The sequence below is a fragment of the Pipra filicauda genome, unplaced genomic scaffold (assembly GCF_003945595.2).
Source record: "Pipra filicauda isolate LSUMZ 115617 unplaced genomic scaffold, ASM394559v2 scaffold365_size864120_pilon, whole genome shotgun sequence".
Taxonomy (NCBI): domain Eukaryota; kingdom Metazoa; phylum Chordata; class Aves; order Passeriformes; family Pipridae; genus Pipra; species Pipra filicauda.
Genome location: NW_024104493.1, coordinates 723,414 through 745,522, shown reverse-complemented (window position 1 = coordinate 745,522; position 22,109 = coordinate 723,414). Strand labels below are relative to the sequence as shown.

At 36.2% G+C, this 22,109-nt stretch overlaps 1 protein-coding gene across 1 annotated transcript in view; it reads right to left on the bottom strand.

Moving 5' to 3' along the window:
• The window catches only part of LOC114000854 (regulating synaptic membrane exocytosis protein 1), a gene marked incomplete at its 3' end in the record, with an annotated part of 250,151 nt that overhangs the window by 111,492 nt on the left and 116,550 nt on the right, over positions 1-22,109 (bottom strand). The window contains exons 2-3 of the mRNA XM_039384637.1: positions 17,461-17,674; positions 16,209-16,220 (exon numbers count right to left, since the gene is read on the bottom strand). Of these exons, the coding sequence (XP_039240571.1) occupies positions 16,209-16,220; positions 17,461-17,674 (226 nt within the window). The remainder of the gene's footprint in view (positions 1-16,208; positions 16,221-17,460; positions 17,675-22,109) is intronic.

Below are 22,109 nucleotides of genomic sequence, written 5' to 3'. Positions count from 1 at the left end.
CACCTCTCGCTCCAGGTGCAGAGTCTGAGGCTAAGTTGATTAAGTCTGTGCTATCTGTGCTATCAAGCTCGAGCACAAAGGAATCTCAGTAAATCTGGGATGGAAGATTTGAGGAAGGGGAAGAGAGAATATCAGTGTTCTACAACAAATTTGAGTGGATAGTTAAGATATATTAAAAAAAACCTGGGGAAAACAACGTATCTTTGGTAAAAGAAAGTGTAGATTTTTAGGAAAGTAAAGACTACACGGGGACTGAGAAAGGGTTAAACAACTATGAATTTGAATATGTAAGATTTAAAAGGTAATGAAAAGGGAAATGGGGCAGGAAAATGCAGTAGGAATTTTGTGCCAGTGTAAGAATATTACAAATTTTTTAACTAATCTAAACAGCACACAGTTGACAGCCAATTCACAGACCATACCCAGTATTAATATCAGACATCTACTGTCCTGAATTTGCAATACTACTGGCAGATGTCACAGGGAAAGTTTCAATTAGGTAAGATGATGTAAAGCAGTGCAGAACCATACAGTCAGGAAGTTCAAACAGTAATGATATTTCATTATCTGATGAAGCTACTGTTACAAAAACAGGTTCAGAAATTGAGATCAGAACTTTGCTAGATGAGGAGACAATCGTTCTGATCTTCTGCACTTACCTGTATATTCACAGATATCTAATGAGGCTTTGTATTTCCTAAACAAATAAAAGACTTACAGTGCAGTGATGACTTAAGGTTATGTGGGAGGCAACAGTTAAGGATATTCTGCCTCTTTCTTATCAGAAATAGAGGGTTGTATACTCCAGGGTGGTACAAATATAGGGACCATGAGCCTATATATATACACTTGTGCTCACATGCTTGTCCAACAGAAGCAAGCAAAGTTTTTCATCAGGTAACTGATTTTTATGTTGCAGGTTTCCGTGTGTGTTGGGAGCTAAAAGAAATTTAATGGTCAGCAAGACTGTGACCATCTTGTGAACTGAAAGGATCATTTTGACCAACCTGTCTGATAAACATTCTATGCACAGTACTGTTCCTGTTAGCCTCAATTTGATCCCTGCATATTCTCGTGAATCCATCTTTGAGCTTTTTTTTAATTCAGGTTATGTAATACAGCTGACAGAATGAACCCAGCCAAACAAATCAACCTCAGTTATTTAAATCCAAACCAGACATAACAGACAAATCAGACAATTCCACCTTCATCCAGAGCCACAGGGTTTTATGAGAGGTTTTCTAGAAGATTTTATTTCAGTAATATCTGTTATTTCTAGAATCTGAGTTTAATCTCTTCTCTGTATTTCTCTCTAGATTATAATTAATTTTAACTTTACACTGAAATTGTGTCAGTAGACTATGTATTAATAAGGATGGTACTGTTTTATTCCAGTTGTCTCTAAGTTTTAGGTGATTATACTAAAACCAGCGGTTTATCCCAGCTTAAATACGACTGGTTTATGCGAGGTCAGATCCTTCTGACCCTGTTGTCTTTAATAACTTTCTCTTAACCACTTCAGTTCTTTATATAGAAGAACACAGGGAAAGAGGGAAGACTTGTGAGATGGGTGGCCAAGAAGAACAAATATCCAACAGGACATGGGCAAACAGGTAGAAAGGTTCAAAGTCGGGTGAAGAGAAAAGGTAGAGAGGCAACAACAAGTTGAAGAGAAAATTTTAGAAAGGGACAGTAGGGAGAAAGTAGGACTAATATTAGGAATTACGAGGAAACTAGTGTGCTGGAAGGGCAACAAAATTGGATTGTCTTCTTGTCATATATCAAGGTTACTGCATTTTGAATACAGAAGACACACAGAAAATAAAACTTACTTCGGAGAAAACTCTACTTCCTTTTCTTGTTTTGTTTTTTTTTTCTTTCAGTTTGTTTTTTTTCTTCAGAAAAGAAAGAAGGCATTTGGGGACTTGGGATTTTCTTTCTCTTCTAAGAAAAATGCTTTTAGGAGAGCTTTATATCTCTGCAGGCATAATCAGCAGAAGATATTACCAAGCCTACACACACATACATGTGCACTATGACAAACCACCTAACAAATGAGCTCACCAGGACTCTTAGTACACAGCAGAAAATAGTGGCAGATTGAATGTGAGACACTAAAGCTCTAAATGCAAACAGAGCACATCCAGCAGCTTTTGCAATAATCGTGTGGCATTTCAGTCTTTTATTTGCAAATCCTTCACTTTTTTTTTTGTCCTCCCTATTTTAAAGAAACAAACTATTCTGAAGTTTAACTTTGAACCACTAGCAGAGACCTTCATTTTTTTTGCCCTGAGCACCGGTGATCAGAGTATTTATTGGTAGCCATATAAGAATTTGCTGCTTGCAGAGTATGACAGAACTGAAAGATTTAAGATTTGCACTGAATGTCATGGTCTCCATAAGTCAGACTATAGTACCAAATGTTCTGTATTGTTTTAATGGCTATCTTTCAAATTAAATCAAAGCAGAAGTGACTCTTCAGTTTGTAAAACTACATATGTTTACTTCTCCTCCTCTCTACCATATAGTGAGATTTAAGCATTTTGTTTGAAAGAGTTGCTGAGACTATGCCATGTCACTTGGCGTGCAAGCCAAAGGTACTTTTCTGTTTGGAACATTTATGGTATTTGCTATGCTTAGCCATCCAGAAATGTTTATGATACAGAATCTAAGTTCTTTGCACTCATTTTAATAGAATAATATGTGACATTTAAATTGGGAAAGGAAATTACTGGGCATCTAAAGTCAGCCATCCAAAAAGCTATCAGACATAAAGAAGGAAAAAAGATTAAGAAAGTACATACCTTTCAGCTATTCAGTATGATAAACTGCTAAGAAATAGCGATTACTGTTAAAATATATGCTGGACAGGTTATATACTTAAAAGGATAGAAAAATAAAACCAAGAATAGAAGCAAGGAGGAAAAGGTGATTTTCTTAGCACATAAACATTGTGGTAGCTACATTTATAACATAGATATGGCAAAAAATAGAGTTCTTAGTTGACAATGAACAGCTCTAAAATAAAACACTAAAATGCAGATTGCTATCAAACAAACCAAAGTCCTTAACCAAATGAAAGGGTACACATGTGAGAAGTTTTGAGAAAACAGCCAACTTACAAGAAATATAAGGTGTTGGACATCAGGAAGCTCTTCTTGCCATAGTTTAGCAGAGTGGCTAAATTATAATTTAAAAGAGTGGCTTTTAAAAGCAAATGTTAAAATTGCTAAAACCTAGATCTAGTCCTTCTGAGACTAAAATAGAAAGACTCTCTTTCCAATGGATAACACGGAAATTTAGGCAGGCAGTCTGGAGAGAACTGTACCTAACAGTATGCAACAGATGTTGAGACCCCAAAAAGCTCTTCCTACAGTTAGTTTTCTCTCATTACAAAAGGAGCGTGGTTTCTGAGAAGCACATAATATGTTAGCATAAGACTGCCTGGTAAGGCTGCCTGGAACTTCTGTAGCTTGAAGTATAAGACTTGCTCCTTGACCTGGGAGAAACAGCCTGTATAGCTAACTGCACCTGCCTTTTGTATCCCAAATCTGTCATCCAGCTTCTTTTTATAAAAAGAAGTTTCTCCTAAGTCAACCAAATCAACCTGGGTTTTCTCCAATCACCATCTTACCCTCAAGGAGGCTAAAACATTCTATCCTAGATTAAGGTTTTTAATTCCCTTAGCTGACTATTGATCTTTATGAAGCTAAATACTTTGTTGAACTATATCATTCTCACTATCTGAAAATTGTGTATAGCAAATTTTCAGCGAGAGTCCATGACTGTCTCATTGCATGGCCATAGAGTTAAAAAAAGATTTTTGGTCTTCATAGGTCTATGAATTATACTCAAGAAATGGAAAAGAATTTACCAATACTAATAAAAATATCCTAAATATTGAAAATTTAACTGTGGGTTAGTACAATTTTCAGTAATACATAACATTTTCTTGTCTGTGACTGTCTTTAATGTGGGGGGAAAAAGCCAAACTGAACTCTATACAGCAGAATATATTCACAACTTTCCACGATATCACAGACTGCATAAGCCCAAATACCCTGTTTTAAGGAGGTCAATTCATGCAGGAGACAAAAGGCTAAAAGAATTATCTGCTGGTGCATGAATTGTCAGGTTGCATGCAGGAGAGAGAAGGCGTAGGTTTGCACAGAAGAATCAGATCGACCGTGTAAAGTCTTATTTGAAATAAGACTAAATATAGGTTTCTAAATGTGTCTACAGGCCATCGCTGTTGTCTGATTTCCTACTGTAACTAACGAGAATCTGTTGTAGGATTTAACTGCATTCAGTTCTACCTGCAATGCCTTAACATTTCCAAAATATGAGTGTGCAGCTGTGAGGTAGGACATGGGTTTTACCTGAAAGCCACTCTCACTGGGGTAGTGCCAGAAGCTACAGTGAAACTCTGCTGTACCTTATATGACACTAGATGACTTGGGGCTCTATTTCCCTAAACAGGAACAATAGTTGAGAAATATTCAGAGCCAATGCAGTCTAATTCAGGGCAAGCTGAAGCTCTGATCTCCCCCAGTAATTATAATGAAAGCATAAATCCAGTTCATATATAATGTGGGGTTCTCATCTGGAACTGATTCCTACTTAGTCTTACAGGTAAATGTATTGTCTTAATCACTCTTGGATACCTCACCAGTCTCCTCTTTAATGCTCTACAGAAGTGACCAAAAGGGCAGCTCCTCTAAAATGAGCAATAGGCTCTACTAAAGACCCGCTTGTTGATTAGGAACACATAAGCTGTATAAAGGAAAGGGATACAACCTGCAACACAGGATATTAACAGATATGCAAGAGTAAGTTTGTATCTCTGATGAAAGCTTAGGGGTAAAAAAAAAAATCAGGTGGATGAAATCTTCCTCCATTTTATCCTCTTGTTGCCTTTTCTGCTGCACTGCACTTATATGGGCAAGAACTTGTCTCTGTGGTCTCTTTATCCACCCACAAAGGCAGTGACATCAGTCCCTGAAATAAGCTAGAAAAGCAGGTTTCTTTACAGCTAAAAGAACTGATCCAAATAATCCTGAGGGGTAAAGCTGTCAGGCTGACAAAGGTCTCGAGAGCAGTTTGCTGGATGAACCTTCAACTGCCATTTGTAGAAGCCATATGGTCAGAGAAGGAAAAATCAGAGAGAAAAATTAACTTTGCTGATGCATGCATAGGTATGAGCTTTGATCACTTACCACATTGCAGAGATACAAGTTACACTAATATCCCAGGAACATACACACATTTCCTCCAGTCATGACAACACAACCATCATATGCATGCTTATCTATTTATAGAGTCTCAGCAACATCTGCTCACCTCTATGATTAATCTGTACTTCTCAGTAATACTCAACTTTTTAGAATGCAATATCCCAAATAATTTTCCCAAAACTCACCACTACAAAGGGGTTTGTTATAGGAGTCTGCTTTTTATGGACAAGTTAAATACAAATATAATGGATTATTGAGAAAATAATATTTAACTCCAAATCTTCTGTAGACCCATTGCATATAAGTTAGTTGACAGGTGTTTTAGCTGGAACACCGAAATTGCAGAGCACATGATTAAACTTCAGCCTAAATGGGGTACAGTTTTTTGGAAATCTCTATCTGGATTAAAAAATATTATTAAGTTTTATGTGGTCTTTAAGGAAATGGAGATTACATTTCATGCAGATCTTCACTTAAGCTCTTACCAGTCACTAAACAGTGGTAACAGATACTTTATACCATTTTATGGTTACAGTTTTGGGGAGAGATTTGATTTATCTCCATAGAAAGGCTGACTTGCAAATGGGTTCTTACATTAATGGAATCAAAAAACCCTCACAAAATGTTACAGAAACTTTGTCTACAGATTTGCTTGCTTGACAAATACTGTTCTACACTCAAACTCACATATTATGCCTAATAAACTCATGTACCTCAGGTATTTGTATGACAAACTATCCTAAGCCGTCACTGATTGCAGCACTGGAGATCTACAGACAGAAGCATCCATCTGTTAGGTAAAATTACAAAATGCCCCAGAATTCAAAAAATGGAAGTATTTTTTATCTAGGACATTGCATGGCTAAAAATACACTGAATTTTAATCCTGGATGAGGATTAAGGTTACTTACGATAAAAAGAGAAATAGCAAGAGAGCACAGATTACATGTAGTCCTCATAATTAGTTTGTTCTCTTGAATTTTTTTCAACTACTTGTTGGTTTCTCATAATGCCTAACCGGTCATAAATCTTACTAAAACTCTTTTTGCAGCAAGATCTCTTTTTAGCTAAAATCTCTCTGTTTTTGGGGTGCCAAAATAGCCCCAGAATCCAGTTTACTAAATTTAGTTCTATTTAGCATTTACGTGTTATTTTGTTATTACTAAAACCAAATAATTGTGCCCCAGCAGTGTATATAATTATGAACATTTTAAAGATTAGAAGTCACATTTAGTCCAAAACCCTACATATCACCCTAAAAATCTTATCACATAAAAGAATCTTACATGAATAAGGGCTACAATGACTCAAGCTGAAAGATACAAATTCCAAGAAGAAATAAATAGACCAAGAAAAGAATTTGTTGAGGTTAAGGGACACACTCTGGACTGTTGACTCAGCCTGTGCTTAAATGAGAGCACTCTCATGTGCCTGGCAACTGGCAGCGTGTAGTGACCACATGGAACAGAAGTATCCAGAGGCACCCAGAGGCTGAACAAGGGGATTCAGTTAGTTCAGTTGCCAAAACCTAAAGTGTTTTAAGGAAGGGCGATGCATGATCAGGAGAAATCTTCCACTTGATGGCATCCCTTCACAGGAGAACTGTTTACTGATACCACAGTTGGTATCAGAACTAAGGGATATGCTAGATTGAGTTATAGCAATAAAACCTAATTATATCTAGAAATCAGAGCACTGCTGGAAAAACTGAAGGTGTATTGCTCAGATAAAAACAAGTTCCATCAGGTGCTGCCACGGGACGACTAGCTCTGACTGAGCTTTGCTTGAACATCAGCAGTCAGCTCTGCTGGTGTACCATATCCCCTAAGGCATCTCACAGAGCAACACACTCCTTCAAGCCTAAAGATATCCCTGGGCATCTCCTGTACGTTTACTATTCAGTTCTCCCTCAATGTTCTTGAGGGAGGAAAAGAAAGTATCTCCAATCTCTAAAGCTGAACTTTCCCTAAACATCAATCAGAAGAGATATCAAGAGATATCTAGGTTCCTTTCTTCTGTGTGAATTAGATGAAAGTTTAGATGGTGTGAAATGTTGGCCTGCCTGGTATGGCTTTGTAAAGTAATCCCTTCTCTTCAGCCCTCCACAAAAGTTTACGGTTCCAGATTATTTTTTTTGCATGTACAAATTAAATTTACCTATACCAGTCACAGCCTCTGGATTAGCCATCTCTTCCAAACTTATGTTTTTAATACTCCAAGATGACTTCTTTTCAGACTGAAAAAAGATACTGTGCAGCACAACTAAGAAAGTTAAATGTTATAGGAAAACACATTTTTAATTTTTTCAATTTTCAAGCTAATATCATTAAGGTACTTTTTCTATATATTTTTTATTAACATAGTGTATTAGTTCCATATTCCATAGCAGAAAAAATAATAGTATGTTTATTATATAAGCTATATAGTGGTTTAGAGATCTCTAATAATTCTACGATTTCTGTAGTGCCAACAAGTAACATATTATTCCATTACAGAAATGAAGATAAAAACACAGCAAATACACTATCCTTAAAAAGAAAATTTTTTGCTTAATTTGAAATGCAATTGGGCAAACTGAATTCAGAAATAACAACTGCAAATTTGACGTGGCAATGAAAAGGAGTTTTGGACTTCAAGATACCATAAAGATAATAATAATCTGATATCAATAGTAGTAAGACTGGATTTGCCTTGTTAACAAGAGGTAACAATAAATTCAAAGCAATTCATATAATGAATTAAAGGACTTGAGAAGTAGAACGTTGTAGAAAGTTAAGACAATTAAATGTGCATAACACTCTGAAAGGATACAAGAACAGTTCCAAACAAGTACAGTGATCTCTCAGCTGAAACTGCAGCGTGCTACATACACGTTTTGCATGGGTTTAAGGTTGAGTTTGCTTTTTACTGATACTAACATTACCAGAAACATGTTGAAATAATGAAGAACTGGAGGAGCCATAAACAGATTTCTGGGGTGACTATGATTCGAAAATGATCATCTATACAGACCAATCTACACAGATTCCTACCAGTAGCCAAACACCTCTTCTCCCAGAAAAATCTGGAAAAATATATAAACCTGAAATATTTACTCTATAATCCTTAAATATTTATAAGTATAAGCCTTAGTATTTTTGAGACTGTTAATAATGATTCAGCAATAATAATTTTTTTATAATAATAAAAGGTTCCTGCTACAAGAGAAAACCCTTATTAAAAAAGAAATGTTCCCTTTAAAATTAGAATTTTAATTACATGCATCACTATTATTGCAGCTGTCTACAGAACTTTTTGATGGCACAATTGCAAGCAAAAGGGCATCAAATACTATTAATGTAATTCCAATCTATCAGAATTAATAAGTGATAAGATGCAGAAAGAAAACTTGATTTCATGCATACAAACACATCATTTTAGCAATTTTTTTAATTGGTTGATTTTTTTCTCCTCATTTTGTAAAATTATATTCATATTTTGACTAGTCAGGAATGATCAGAATTGCATCTGATGTAAAGTGCTTGGTTTTAGCTTTTGCCTTATACCAGATATACATACATTATCATATTAAATCCATAAGGTCATACTTGTTAATTTTCAAAACTGTGTGCACTGAATAGACAAGGATCAGAATCTACTATAAAGTTACAGCTTATAGGATCATGTTGATTACATTAGGTATATGAACACACCAAAAAGAAACCAGGCCCTTCTCATGACTCCTTAATATTGTGTTGCACTGCTAGCATTCCTCTTTCTTCTTAAGATGTACCACATATGAAAAAATATCAGATTTCAATTGTTATAACTTGTTTCATTTACTCGTCTTTTCAATTTGTATCTGCAGTTGAAACTAATTAACTAAAACTATTTTCCTTTACACAAGACCCTGATCCCACTTCTTAACTTACAGACATTTAGGACACAGATGAATACATATTTGACAGAAAAGTTAACAAAAATATTTCTATATTTTTGCATTTTCTGAAAATAGCATTATTTCTCAATTCCCTAGTATCATCTCCTCCTAGAAGTTTCAAATTCTAATGAATCAACAGATGCAAGACTCCAGTCAACATTGCTTACTACTCACTAAGGTAACAGAAGGATAAAAAGGCTAACACCTGCTGACAACATAAGCATTTGCAACTTTAAAAAATCAAGCAGCTACTAATATTATTTTAATCACAAGATGAGGAATCAAAAATTCTTAAGGGAAAGTATTCAAAGCCAGAAGTGTATGCTATTGCATGACACTTCTTAAAATTCATACTTAAGAATACTCTTAACCCTTTATTACTACAAAATAACACACACCTGAGGAATATCATCATCCTGGGAAAAAGTTTCTCTTCTTCAACTGAAAACACCTTATTAAACAGCCACTGAAAAATCAGAAGAAACTGAAAGTCTTCTCCCAGCAAACGTAGATAATCTTATCATTGTAGAACAAGTTCCTACAGAACATAGTTGTAAGATAACTATCAGCAACACCATGGAGCAGCCACTGTGATCAGGTATCTGTAGCATTTTGGTTTAATGCACGAAAGATGTCAGTAGCTGAGTTTGTGTCTTTTTTTTTTCTCTAGCTTTACTTATGTATTCAGCATATGTGATTTTGTTTGAAATAACAATTTAAAAAATCACAGACTTCACTCACCGGGAAGAAACATTAATTCTTTCCTGTTATTTTTAAAGCTTGCATTTAAGTAGATCTAGTGTGTCAGAACTAAATCTGCTAGTATCTTTTCCCATGAAAGCATACTTGTAAAAGTAAAAGAGGGTAATTTATTAGAAAAATGTAATAAAAAAATTTTCAGCAAAGTCAAGTCTAAATCCTAACTCAATATATACTTCTGGAAAAAAAACAAAACCAGAAAAATTATTTCAATATTTCGTATTCTGACTTTGCAGTGAGACTGACCCAAGGCAGGTAAGAAGATATTCCTCTTCAGTACTGACAGCACTGTATTCGCATCTGGGAAAGCAACTTTGCCACCATGGAGTTCAACAGTGATTTCCCACACCTCAGACAGTATCTGAGCCAGTAGGATAGACAACATCACTGGGAAAATTACTCGAAGGCTCTCCTGCTCCTGATCCTGCTCCTCAGCTTTATACCACCAACTTAATTGGACCAGATAGAATACTGTTAAAATGAAAAATATACTGCAATGAAAGAAATTAAAAGCTTAATCAGGTAGCTTTGTTTTTTCTTTCTCTCTGAACGCTGAGCTGAAAAAATCATCATACTTGTTGGTGGCCTTTTCTGAAGGATTCCGTGAAATTCTAAAATTCATTTGTCCCAACAGAATAATTCCCTAGCAGAACTTAAGGGGATTTTCTGTAAGCTTATAATATGTGTAGTTACAATAAGCAAAAAGTAACAAAAATGACATGAATTATCCTTGACTCTTTCATTATTCGCCATGCAAGTCAAAAGACACATGGATATGCCAAACTGTAAGGAGCAAGTTCCTTTAGGTAGCCCTGCTTCAGCAAGGGCCTTTAGATCAGATGACCTCCAGAATCTCCCTCCAACTTCAGCCGTCTTGGGATTCTGTGACTGCTATGGCATAACATCTCTTTTTGTCAACATAAATGGGCACATAAATAATAATTCCTCAGTTGATTTAAATACCTTGAATCATTTACAGATTTCAGAGGCCAAAAAAGTGGTTCTTAAAAGCTTTCTTCTGCCCTGTACTTCCTGCATTAGACTACATATAGGATGCATATATATAGTATGCGTGCATCTTCACTTACCAAAAAGTCTGTTCAATATATGCTTATACATACATATATTATATATACATACATGACATTAGGCAAGAGGAGGTGCAATAAAGCTTCTCCTGAAAAGTCTAATTAACTTTTGTTTTTGCAATTGAAGGAATTATTACACTCATAGGTATTGCTGACATTTTCTTAACTAAAAACCCCAATTAAAATTAATTCCCATATTCTTGAATCAGCTAAATTGAAACAAAGGTACTGAAAATACAAGACTAAAATAGGATAACATAGCAAGTAGTAACACTGTGGGAGATTACAAGTTAAGGGGGGTTTTGTTTATAATGTATTATACTGAAGGAAGCTTCCAGTATTTTTTAGGTATAGTCTCCACAGATCACTGTTACCCAGCTTGCATGCCAACAGCAAGAACAGACATGAAGGATTCAGGAGACCTTTATCACAGGTTAAGAAAGAAGTATTGCAGTAACAATATATTTTCTTGGTCATCAACTGTAGAACTGCATGACAAGTTGCAGTTTAAGAGTTTTGCAAACAGGTAAACTAAATCTGAGTAAATCAAAGAGCTTAACCAAGTGGTTCCTGACTTACTGATGATTTAAAGCTATAGTGGAATAAAACTCCAGCTGTCTAGTGACTCTTCTACAGTTCAATCCTTAAATGAAGAAGCTCTGATCTGGTTAACTTCAGAGCATTAGCATCACCTGCCTGCCTTTTTTTTGTGAATAAGAAGTAATCGATCATTTTTGTTAGCTGGAAAATAAATTAAAAAAAGATGTTAAAGGCAAACATGTTTCTTCAGCAAACTTGGTGAAAAGCAAGCTAATTTAAGGATTTGCTTAAAAAATCTATACTCTCACACTTGTTTGAAAGTGAACTAGCTTCCCAAAAACCAGAATGAAGTGCTCTACATGTAACTTGAAATAGAATGCCTCAGTTTTTTGATGTTTTTTTTTTTTTCTGCTGGAAGCAGTAGTTCTAGGGAGGGATTATTGAAAAGCAGTGCTTCTTTCCTGATGCATATAAACTATATCTTTTAGGGAACAAATTATGTTGAATGCTACAGAGAGAGAGAGAGAATTTACCTGCTATCCATTTGAAATTTGCTATGTAATTTTATGTCCTTCTGTTGGATTTTTTTTTTGTTCTACAGCTGTGTTAGTCAGAATGTACATAAATTAGCCTTTTAATGGACAATTTGACCTAAGAGTTCAGTGAAAGGGATGTAAAAATGATCCTGGCAATCCAGACATTTTGTTCTGACAATATTACCAACTTCTGTTGTAGCATTAGTACACAGTTGAATTGCATGGTATATGTACTCAAGTTGGTAAGGCTTAAATTAGCAAGTCATTATGTAAGCAATTTAAAGGAACTAAATGACAAACACCTTGTAAAAACAACTGACATCCAATTAGGGAAATGTTTCCAAGTTGTCTTTCTTTTCAAGTATAAATCACTGACATTATACTAAAATGAAAACAATTTCAGTGAATGCTAGATTAGAAATGTGACTTTCTTCAGCACTGATTATCGACATTATTTTCTGCAATCACATACTACTAAGTTTGGTGAAATCGATTCTCATATATTTATAATGTATTTTACATCCTGATTTCCTACCAGTTTTCTTTTACATGTGTAAACAGAAAAATGAGTAGCAAACTCCTCTACTCTGCACAACTAACATACCTGGAAAACACACAGGAAAATGGTGACAAAATTTTTTTCATCATTTGCTCCCAATTCTTTTCACTTTAAATTTGATCAAAAATTGTAACCCTAATGAAAACTGTAGAATGGTAGACTGATTGCTATGGATAAATATATGGCTTGATCTGGAACACAGACCTTCCACTAATTCTTTCAATGTCATACAAATTTCGCTTAGCTCAAGACACCCACAGCACTTCACAAATTTTTAAATTTTGATCAAAAAAAATACATTTGCTCATTCAAGATCATTTTCATAGCCTAAAATGTATCTCCATTTCTATAAAGAGAAAGAAACAGAGCAGTACAACTTCATGTATCAGGTGTTTACAAAGGAAATACATCTTTTTGCATGATCTAGCCAAACACCGGAGAAAAGTTTTACAGGAATGATGCAAGGGAAAAAGTTGTATTTTCAGGTGATTTTTTGCTCTACAAGGCTGTGGTACCACTGGAGGGAAGAACAGTGGCAGCCAGGCCAGCAGGAAGACTGAGGCAGGGCTCTGCCCACACCTTGCCAAACGATGCAGAAGCACCAGCTGGACATTTTCCTGACTTGTCCACTGCCCTAACAACCACAATATTTCACATCACATGGGAGAGTGAATGAAATAGAGAGAAGTAACTTACACCCGTTACCATTTTGGCAATTAAAATGCTGGTATACGGAACATAACTAGAATACATACAGAGTTAAAGTGTAGACACTCTGCAAGGAACTAAAACTACCTAGAACATTGTGCCAAATTAGAAGCAAGTGGTCACTCTTGTCAGCTTTTTCTTAAGCACCTGCCTGACTTCTTTCTGAAATGCTATCTCACATAACATCCTGTACTAATAATATTCTGCTTTCTTTAAAAGTATATACAAATGCTCAGTGATCACAGTGAAAGCTCCAGTTTTAACATTTTATTGGCTTATTTTTCCTTCCAGTAAATAAAATGAAATAGATTCCCAAGGCTTTACTCTAAGGATTGCAGTTGTCTTTCTCCAAGCCAGGAACGTTTAGGGCCAAGTTACACCCATGCAGTCTTATGTATTCACTGTCCTCTAGTTTGAACGTTATTCTTTAAAATTTCTACATTTCTACATATCAATTCCATATGCTAGATATCAACTATAATTGCTTTATCTTTTGTCCTCCTAATCTCTCTAACTTTCTCTCACATGAGCATGTTTCCATTTCTTGGATCATCCTCTGTTTGACTTTTTTTGTGCCTATCCGTTAGTATTTGTCAAAAATGGGTAACACGTGGTAAAAAACATCCCAGGAGAGGTATCATAAATTCTCCAGCTCTGCAGGAGATACTTAGAAACTATGATAGCATTTGACTTTTCCTGAGCTTGGCACTTTGGTAAGTCACACTTCATCATCCTAATGCACCCCTAACTTCTAGGAACTTGGTGCATGTGTTTTGTATTAATATAATTTATTGTGGTAATAATTCACATGGCGACAACAAGGATAAATATGTTGAAAAAGTTTTTACTAATATGAAACTTGCCAGATAATTTTTTTTGGTAGTTTGTTCCTAATATGTAGATTAGTCAGGAGTGTTGAGCCACTGAAAATAATTAACAAATAATATCTTTCTCATGTTGCTCTATATTAATTATACCAACTGTTCTGCTTATAAAACATGCTATTTGCTAGGTATGTATTAATATTTTTGAATTAATTAATATATATTCCATTATCTTTCAGAGACAGGCACTGCTAAAACAATGGCGCTTTATAGAATTGCTCCCCACGTTCCTCACAAAACTGAACTAATTAGTGGATACTCTCCCTCTGACTACCATTAACTTTTCAGCTGTTAAAGAGATGTAGCTCATCACACCATAGAAGATACTTTCATATACAGTATTATTATTAGGCCATTTTCTTGGCACATGGAAGCTTGGAGTTCAACACAAGAAAACCTAAACCAAGACAAGTGCAAACAATAAGGATGTATTTAAGTGGACTTAGGACAATCCAAATGAGTCATGTATGCCTTCAGAACACATCTTCAGAGCTCTTTAGTGCAATGGAGTCTGTTTTCTGGATTCCAATGATATATTTCAAAGATGAACACCTAAACTGTCCTCTCATCAAAAACACAATCTCTCCTGCATGCAGACACTATAACAATTTCAGTTATTTAGCAAAGTTTGTGTTCCAAACTGAAGGGTGAACGATGCCTAAAGCATATAAGGAGGCCAGGTGAGGTTCATCTGAATTGCTTTCCAAAACTTAGGTGGCTAAATTGTACCTAAGTGGTACTTATGGGATTTGAGACTCTTGCTGTTTCTGACCCTAAAGAAGACTCTGTTGCAAGTGCACTAGTGTTTTAATGCACCCCAGCAGATGCATCAATGATGCACTGCTTTAATAAAAAAATCAGTATCAAGCTGAAACTTCTCTCACACTATCCTAAGCCATTTAGATGAATAGAATAGAAAAGATCGCGAACTCCTGGATTATTTCAGCACTTTATTCAGAGTACCACACAGAAAATGGGGGAATGAAGCCATATCGAGTTCTATTTCATAGCCATTGGAAAAACATCCATGCTCTCAGAACACTACTGCCACAGAAAAAACCTACTGCAATATGCAGGTGTGATAGAAATAATTTTCTCTGGATGTTAAACAGCACTAAATTTACACTTGTTTCAGCTAAGGTGCCAGCAAAGCTGGCTAATTCCCATTACTTAATGATCTAAATTAAAATCTGGAATACCACCTTTTGCAGAGCTGCCCAAGAGGTGGTAAATGGACTGCACTGTTCTGCTCAAGTACTCCCACCTTTTTGCTATGCAGAGAGTGCAGAGATGAACAGGGAACTATTTCAAATAGTTGTTTCACCTATTTCAAATAAGGCACAGGCATTAATAGTGAATATGCCTGCACTTGATCCTAAAAGTTCTGCAGATTTTTGAAATGGTAACTATGCATTCAAAAAGGATGCACTCCACCTTGCTCACTACACTTATGGCCAGTTTGAAGAGGTTTTACTTTACCTATACATATTAATGCAAATGTAAATAAAAAAACTGATTTCACAAGAATTCCCTGAATTTCTGCCACAGCCAGAAGTGAAACACAGCAAACCACGTAAAACAATGTAAAATTACAATTAAAATACTAAATTGGATTTCCTGAAGCTGATGGAAGGATCTTGTATGCAAAAAGTCAAAATTGTTAACTAAAATTGTTAACTAAATAAAATTTTACTAGTCTTTACTGCCTCCTCTACTTCTTAGCCTAAAAACAACAAATATTTCTCAGTTCTTAATTTCTTTTGTTGTTATAATTTTGACAATAGTCTTGAGTTTCCTTGTTGAGCTATCTTTAAAGCCTATGTTCAGCTAAGGATGGGCAGGGCCTGGGTGTTAGGATTCCTGTTTTTCCCCCCTCCCCTGTGGATGATTTTAAAATTTCAGTTCAGTTTTTCACATTAATATGTATCCCAGTTAGCTAACAACATTATAATAATAAATTATAAAAAGCATGTATTCTAACCACTTTGTCCTCCTTTGGGAAAGCATCCAAGGAAGCAGAATAAAAAGAGAAAAGAAAAAAAAGAAGAGAAAAAGAATAAAATAGGCAAGTATTAATAGACAGATTTCAAAGAAATGCAATTCTAGTAACTCTCTATGAAGAGATAAAAATATAAAATTAAAAAAAAAGAGCTTTAAATAAAAAGATGACATTACTGCATATGTTGTAAACATGTTTTCCCACCCTGACCCACAGAAGCATAAACAATGTAACAAACAAAAGGCAAGTTACAAATGAATGGACACTTCCATTTCTGTGATTTGAAACAATGGGTGAAAAATAATTAAAATATATTCAATTTTTTTTCTGAGTAAAGATAAGCTGTATCACATGCATTCTAATTAATAGTATAATGTGACGTACTAAAGTAAACTATATTTTCAGAGAGTTGCTCTAATGACACCACCTGCAGGTGATGCAATGTAATGCATCTATTTATAATAATACATGAACACTGGAAGTTTTCACATATAGATATGCAAATTTTTGTCCAATTCACCTATATAGTTTTTTTCAGAATGTGAATTTAATTTAATGAACTAACAAGTACATCAAGGCTATGGAAAACTTCTAAAATAAACCTGAAATGCATTTTTTTGAGGGTAATCTCAGATACCCTTCAGTTTTGTGGACAGCTACTGCAGGTAACCGCATGCAGATCAGAGGGAGAAAGATTTAGTCACCTGCCTGAAAGTAGAATACTTAACCCAGATTAATCTATAGTTTATTTTATAAATAAATTTAAAATAAATTGACATAACACTTTCAGTGTGCTAAGAAAAGTGGTTGAGACTTTCTTCTAACCAAAAATTGACTGACTTTATGTAAAAAAAATCTACAAATGTATATGAAAAGCTCTAAAAAAAAAAATGTAAAATTAAATAAGAGGTCAATAAAAAGTTATTAATGTGGAGTTGTACCTGAGCAAAAGGGTTTCTTCTTTCATTCTATGAAAAACAAGTATATTGTTTTCAAGCCATCACTCAGTAGAACTATACACTACTATTATTTTCTGTTTTAATTAACTCTGTGAATCCCAAGTAGCTCCACAATCATTAAATACATTATTTTACTTTATACACACCTCATAATGAAGCAATAAATGAAACATTTAGGTAAAATGAAGCATGAAATGCCAAACTTAAGGTGAACAATCTGCAGCACGACAATGTCAAGGAGGCTTTTTCTTAAGAGTGCACATCAGGAGACTTACATTGTTTGATCGCAGAGAGACACGACCTCCACATCGAGCACAAAACTTGGTCCGGCAATAAGAGCATAAATGGCCACAACCATCTGCAAATTTTGTTTTATGACAGATTCCACATGTTGGAGCATCATCCTTGTGCTCTCCCTGGTAACGGCGGGCTTCTTCCCCTATCTTTCTTACTTGCTCTTTATAGCTTTCAAATTGTTGATGCAACCTCCTGCACAGATGAGAAAAAAGTTTATATAGCAAGAATAGGAGGAAAGACCACTACTGTGTATTTCTTTCTTTCAGTTTGCAACACCACCTAATATTCTTGGCATGTTCACAACACTAAATGTACCTCATATCAAATAGACTCTGCACATGAAAGAATGTATAGGGCAGTCTAAAGGAAAAAAAAAAGACATATTTATTCTTATAGGTTTACTTCAAAGATCACGAGCAAATCATTTCACTTGACCAGAAATTGATGCAAATGCATAGCGCTAAACAAGACTGTCTACCATTTACTGAATAAAAGAAATAATTGGCTGCAGAAATTTGAATTGCTTTGTAACCAACTTTATTTATACAGTAGGTGTAATAAAAATATGTAAATCAATCTTCAGTTACAGTGTTTTCAAAATCTAAATTACTAACACATATAACAACTATTTCAAAACACACTCTATAATCACAGACTTTATAAGAATATGAGAATATCTTTTTTATTTCAAATCTATATATTAACAACCTGTTGTGTTTTCTCTTGTTAAGTATGGGAGACTACTTAAGGTTCGCTATTCCTAATTACAGACATTTCTTCCAGCTTAGCTGCAGGAGTATACAGAAGTATTAGCAGATATAGAGATTCCTAAGATGAAGATTGGTGTCTAAAGAAGTACCTCTTCTCTTCCAGCTGCCCCAAATAACAAACACCTTGACACTATGCCCACCAATTTGTTAAGCATGTTGCTACACAAATGACCCAGCTCCTAATCACCAGCTCAGAGAATAGAACTCGGCCCTCTAGCCTTCACTTCCCTTTCTATAACTCAGGAATTATAATAATAATAATAATAATAATAATAATAATAATAATAATAATAATAATAATATACTTAGTGATAAAATCTTTCTTATCATAGTTACATTATCCCTGAGGAAAAAAATGTTCTCTGGTTTGTTTCTATGAGATTTTGCTGGCAAAGATGACATTGCATAGGGGAACCAGCTAAAGGTCTAATCCAGGTCTTCTCCTGAACCTGGCTGCATACTGCAACTGTTCTTTAGGCATCTGTAGTGGGTTTCTGTGGCTGAGTTTTTGCAGCAGGGGGGCTACAGGGGTGGCTTCTGTTAGAAACTGCTAGAAGCTTCCCCTGTCCCATGGAGCCAATGCCAGCTGGCTCCAGGACAGGCTTCCTGCCGCTGGCCAAGGCCGAGCCAATCAGGAGTGATAGTAATACCTCTGTGATCATATATTTAAGAACAGAAGGTTGCTGCACAGAAAGAATTCCAGTCAGGAAGAGCAGAGTGAGAACATGGGAATAACAACATAGACACCAAGGTCAGTGCAGAAGGAGGGGCAGGAGGTGCTCCAGGCACCGGAGCTGCGGCCCCTGCAGCCCGTGGTGCAGCCCATGGTGGAGCAGCTGTGCCCCTGCAGCCCATGGAGGACCATCAGGGTGCAGAGACCCACCTGCAGCCCATGGAGGAGCCCATGCTGGAGCAGGTCGATGCATGAAGGAGGCTGTGACCCCATGGGTGTGGGGGGGCCAAGATGGAGCAGGGTCCTGCTATAGACCTGTAGCCCGTGGAGAGGGAAACTCACACTGGAGCAGCTTTTTCCTGGGTAGGACTTGTGGCCCCTGTTGGGGACCCACACTGGTACAGCTCATTTGTGAAGGACTGTACCCCATGGAGGAGTCACCCACAGGACAGCAGTTTGGGAAGAACTACTGCCCAAGGGATGGACTCATGCTGGAGAGGTTCATCAAGGACTGTCTCCTGTGGGAGGGACTCCACGGGAGCAGGGGAAGGACTCCTTTCTCTGAGCAGCAGCAGAAACCACAACCGAACATTAACTCCCATTCCCGTCCCCCTGCACCACAGGGGGGGAGGAGGGAGAACATGGAAAGAAGGAGGAGTGGGGAGAAGGTGTTTTTAAGACTGTTTTATTTCTCACTCTTTGGCTTTTATCCTGTTGGTAATAAATTTAAGTAATATCCCCACTTTGAGTCTGTTTTGCCTGAGAAGGTAATCAGTAAGTGACCTCTCCCAGCTGTTACCTCAACTCACGAATTCTTTGCTGGTTTTTTTTTTTCTCTCTCCTCTGTCCAGTTGTGGACGGAGAGTGAGGGAGTGGCTTTAGTGGGTACCTGGCATTTGGCCAGGGGAAACCCACTACAGCACTGAATTCGATGTTCACCAGATCCCTCTCAGTGAGCTAACCCATGAACCTGAATCAACATAAAATTAATTCTCCTACCCAAATAAAACCCCAAACCAGAAATTGCATCATTTTGCTTATGGAGTTGCTCTGCTCTGAGAGGGAAACTGGAGACCCAGGATGAATGTAGGACATGAGCTCCTGAATCCAGAAATTAAAGGGACCTCTAAAGGGCAGGATCACCCTTTTTAAAGCAGCAAGCTCAGCTGTCATGAAGCTTAGTTTACTTCATCCAACATGATCCAACATGAAGTTTAATTTAAAAGGATGATATTTTAGCTTTTTATCTTATTAGTCATCAAATCATACAAGAAAGAAAAATTTATTTAGGTGCGCCAGGATAGCACTGCAACTCCTGACCTGTCATGAGCTTGGGCAAAGACCTCAGGCAGCCCAAGAGGCAGAGTCCAATAGGGCACTCGGAACAACCAGGTTTTTCATGCTATGTGGAACCCAGGCTTTTTACCCACTTTTCCAGATGTTGCTTTAAATCTACATCTCCACGGACAACATTTAAAAAAATCATGAGCAGCTACATTGATTATTAAGAGAAACAGGGAATCTAAAGTTTAATAAATGGAAACAGTAGGTGCGTTATCTAGAAAGGTGTTGGTGATACCTTTTATCTCCACTACCTGCTTTGAGCTACCCACTTCCTTAATTAGCACTGAGACTCACACCATTTAACCAAGGCACTTTTAGTGACACAATTTCATGTTTCCGTGGGCTTTTGGGGCGGGGGGGGGGGGTGAACTTGTCTGGACTTTTAAGATGCAAGTAATCAGTGTTTTTTGTATGAAATGCTGTTTTAGTGAAGTGGATATTTTTACTTTAACACGATACTCAAGCCTAAAAATTACAATTTAACTTGACTCAGAGGAATCACTGTAAAGTAGACATAATTCAGTTGGACAGGAATATCAATGCTTGTAACTACATAAATTAACCAGCACTCACACTAAAACCAGTGACTTCACACGGGCACATTCTAGTGAGGATGCAGCAACAGCAAAAGCTAAGCAGCAAAATAATCTATTCTCCCTCACTACAAACATGATGCATTATACTTAATGCTTTATACTAATAAAAAATTTGGCAGGAGTAGCAAAGGGGATTTTTGTCTTTTTTTTTTTTTTTTACTAATCTACTTTAAAAACCTTTGCAGTATTGAATAAGATGAGAAAAGTAGGTCAAAGAATTAGGCAAAATACTGGAGACACTTAGTACTTTTGGACATATAACTGTATTACACATATGAATTATCTTACACAGCTACTTAGTTATGCATAGAAACAAAGACATTCAGAAATTTGTATAATATTTAGCTTAAAGAATGCAATTAAATAATGGAAAGGTCTGTAGGTAAATTTCCTATTACATCAAATATTCTATTAAAAAATGGAACCATGGAAACTAAATTCAGTTCTCGTCCACGAAAGCAAAACCAAAAGCCCTGGCTGCTTGCAAACGTGAAAAGGCAAGATAACAGTAAGCACTGCCCCTTTTCCTGTTCTTTTCCATTTAGACCATCTACATTCGAATTTTTTCTATCTCATATGAAGCTTAGGAATTGTATTAATACGATGATGTTTTGTCCTTCTATGTGCACCAAGGGGTAGATGAACACAGTAGCAACCAGGCAAAACTTAAGTGAGATGAGATTTCAGTTCTTTATAAATAAGTATCACTTATTTAGAGATTTGTTAATTTCTACATCCGTGTAAGACCCTTTTTACCATGAGGGGTTCAAAACCTTTATCCTGCATGTCATACACGGCACTACTGGGTAAACTCTAATATTTTATAGACTAGGGGGAAATGACAGCAGATTTCAGAGAGCAGAAAGAATCTTACCCAGCTCACAGCAGGTCTCATTCAATTAGTTCTTTTTTAACCACTTTTTCTACCTTTTTGAGGAAAAAGCTAGGTTTCTGCATCTCTGGCTATTCTCTAACAGCAGCAGTAAATCCCTCGCAACAGTTTTGCCTTATACAGAAGTATATTAAGTATTAAGCAAGCACTAAAATACAGATGGATGTTTTTCAAGTTTGCTCCTTGACTTTCAGGCTATAGAGCAAATTTTCATCAGATGCAAGGAAAATGTAATTTTATTAAATATTCCTTAGTGTAGACAAGCACCTAAAGGTTAGGCTAAAGACTTAATAACACCATATGATACAGTGGCTTGGCAGACCCTTGAGGTAGATACCAATCCAATCTCCTC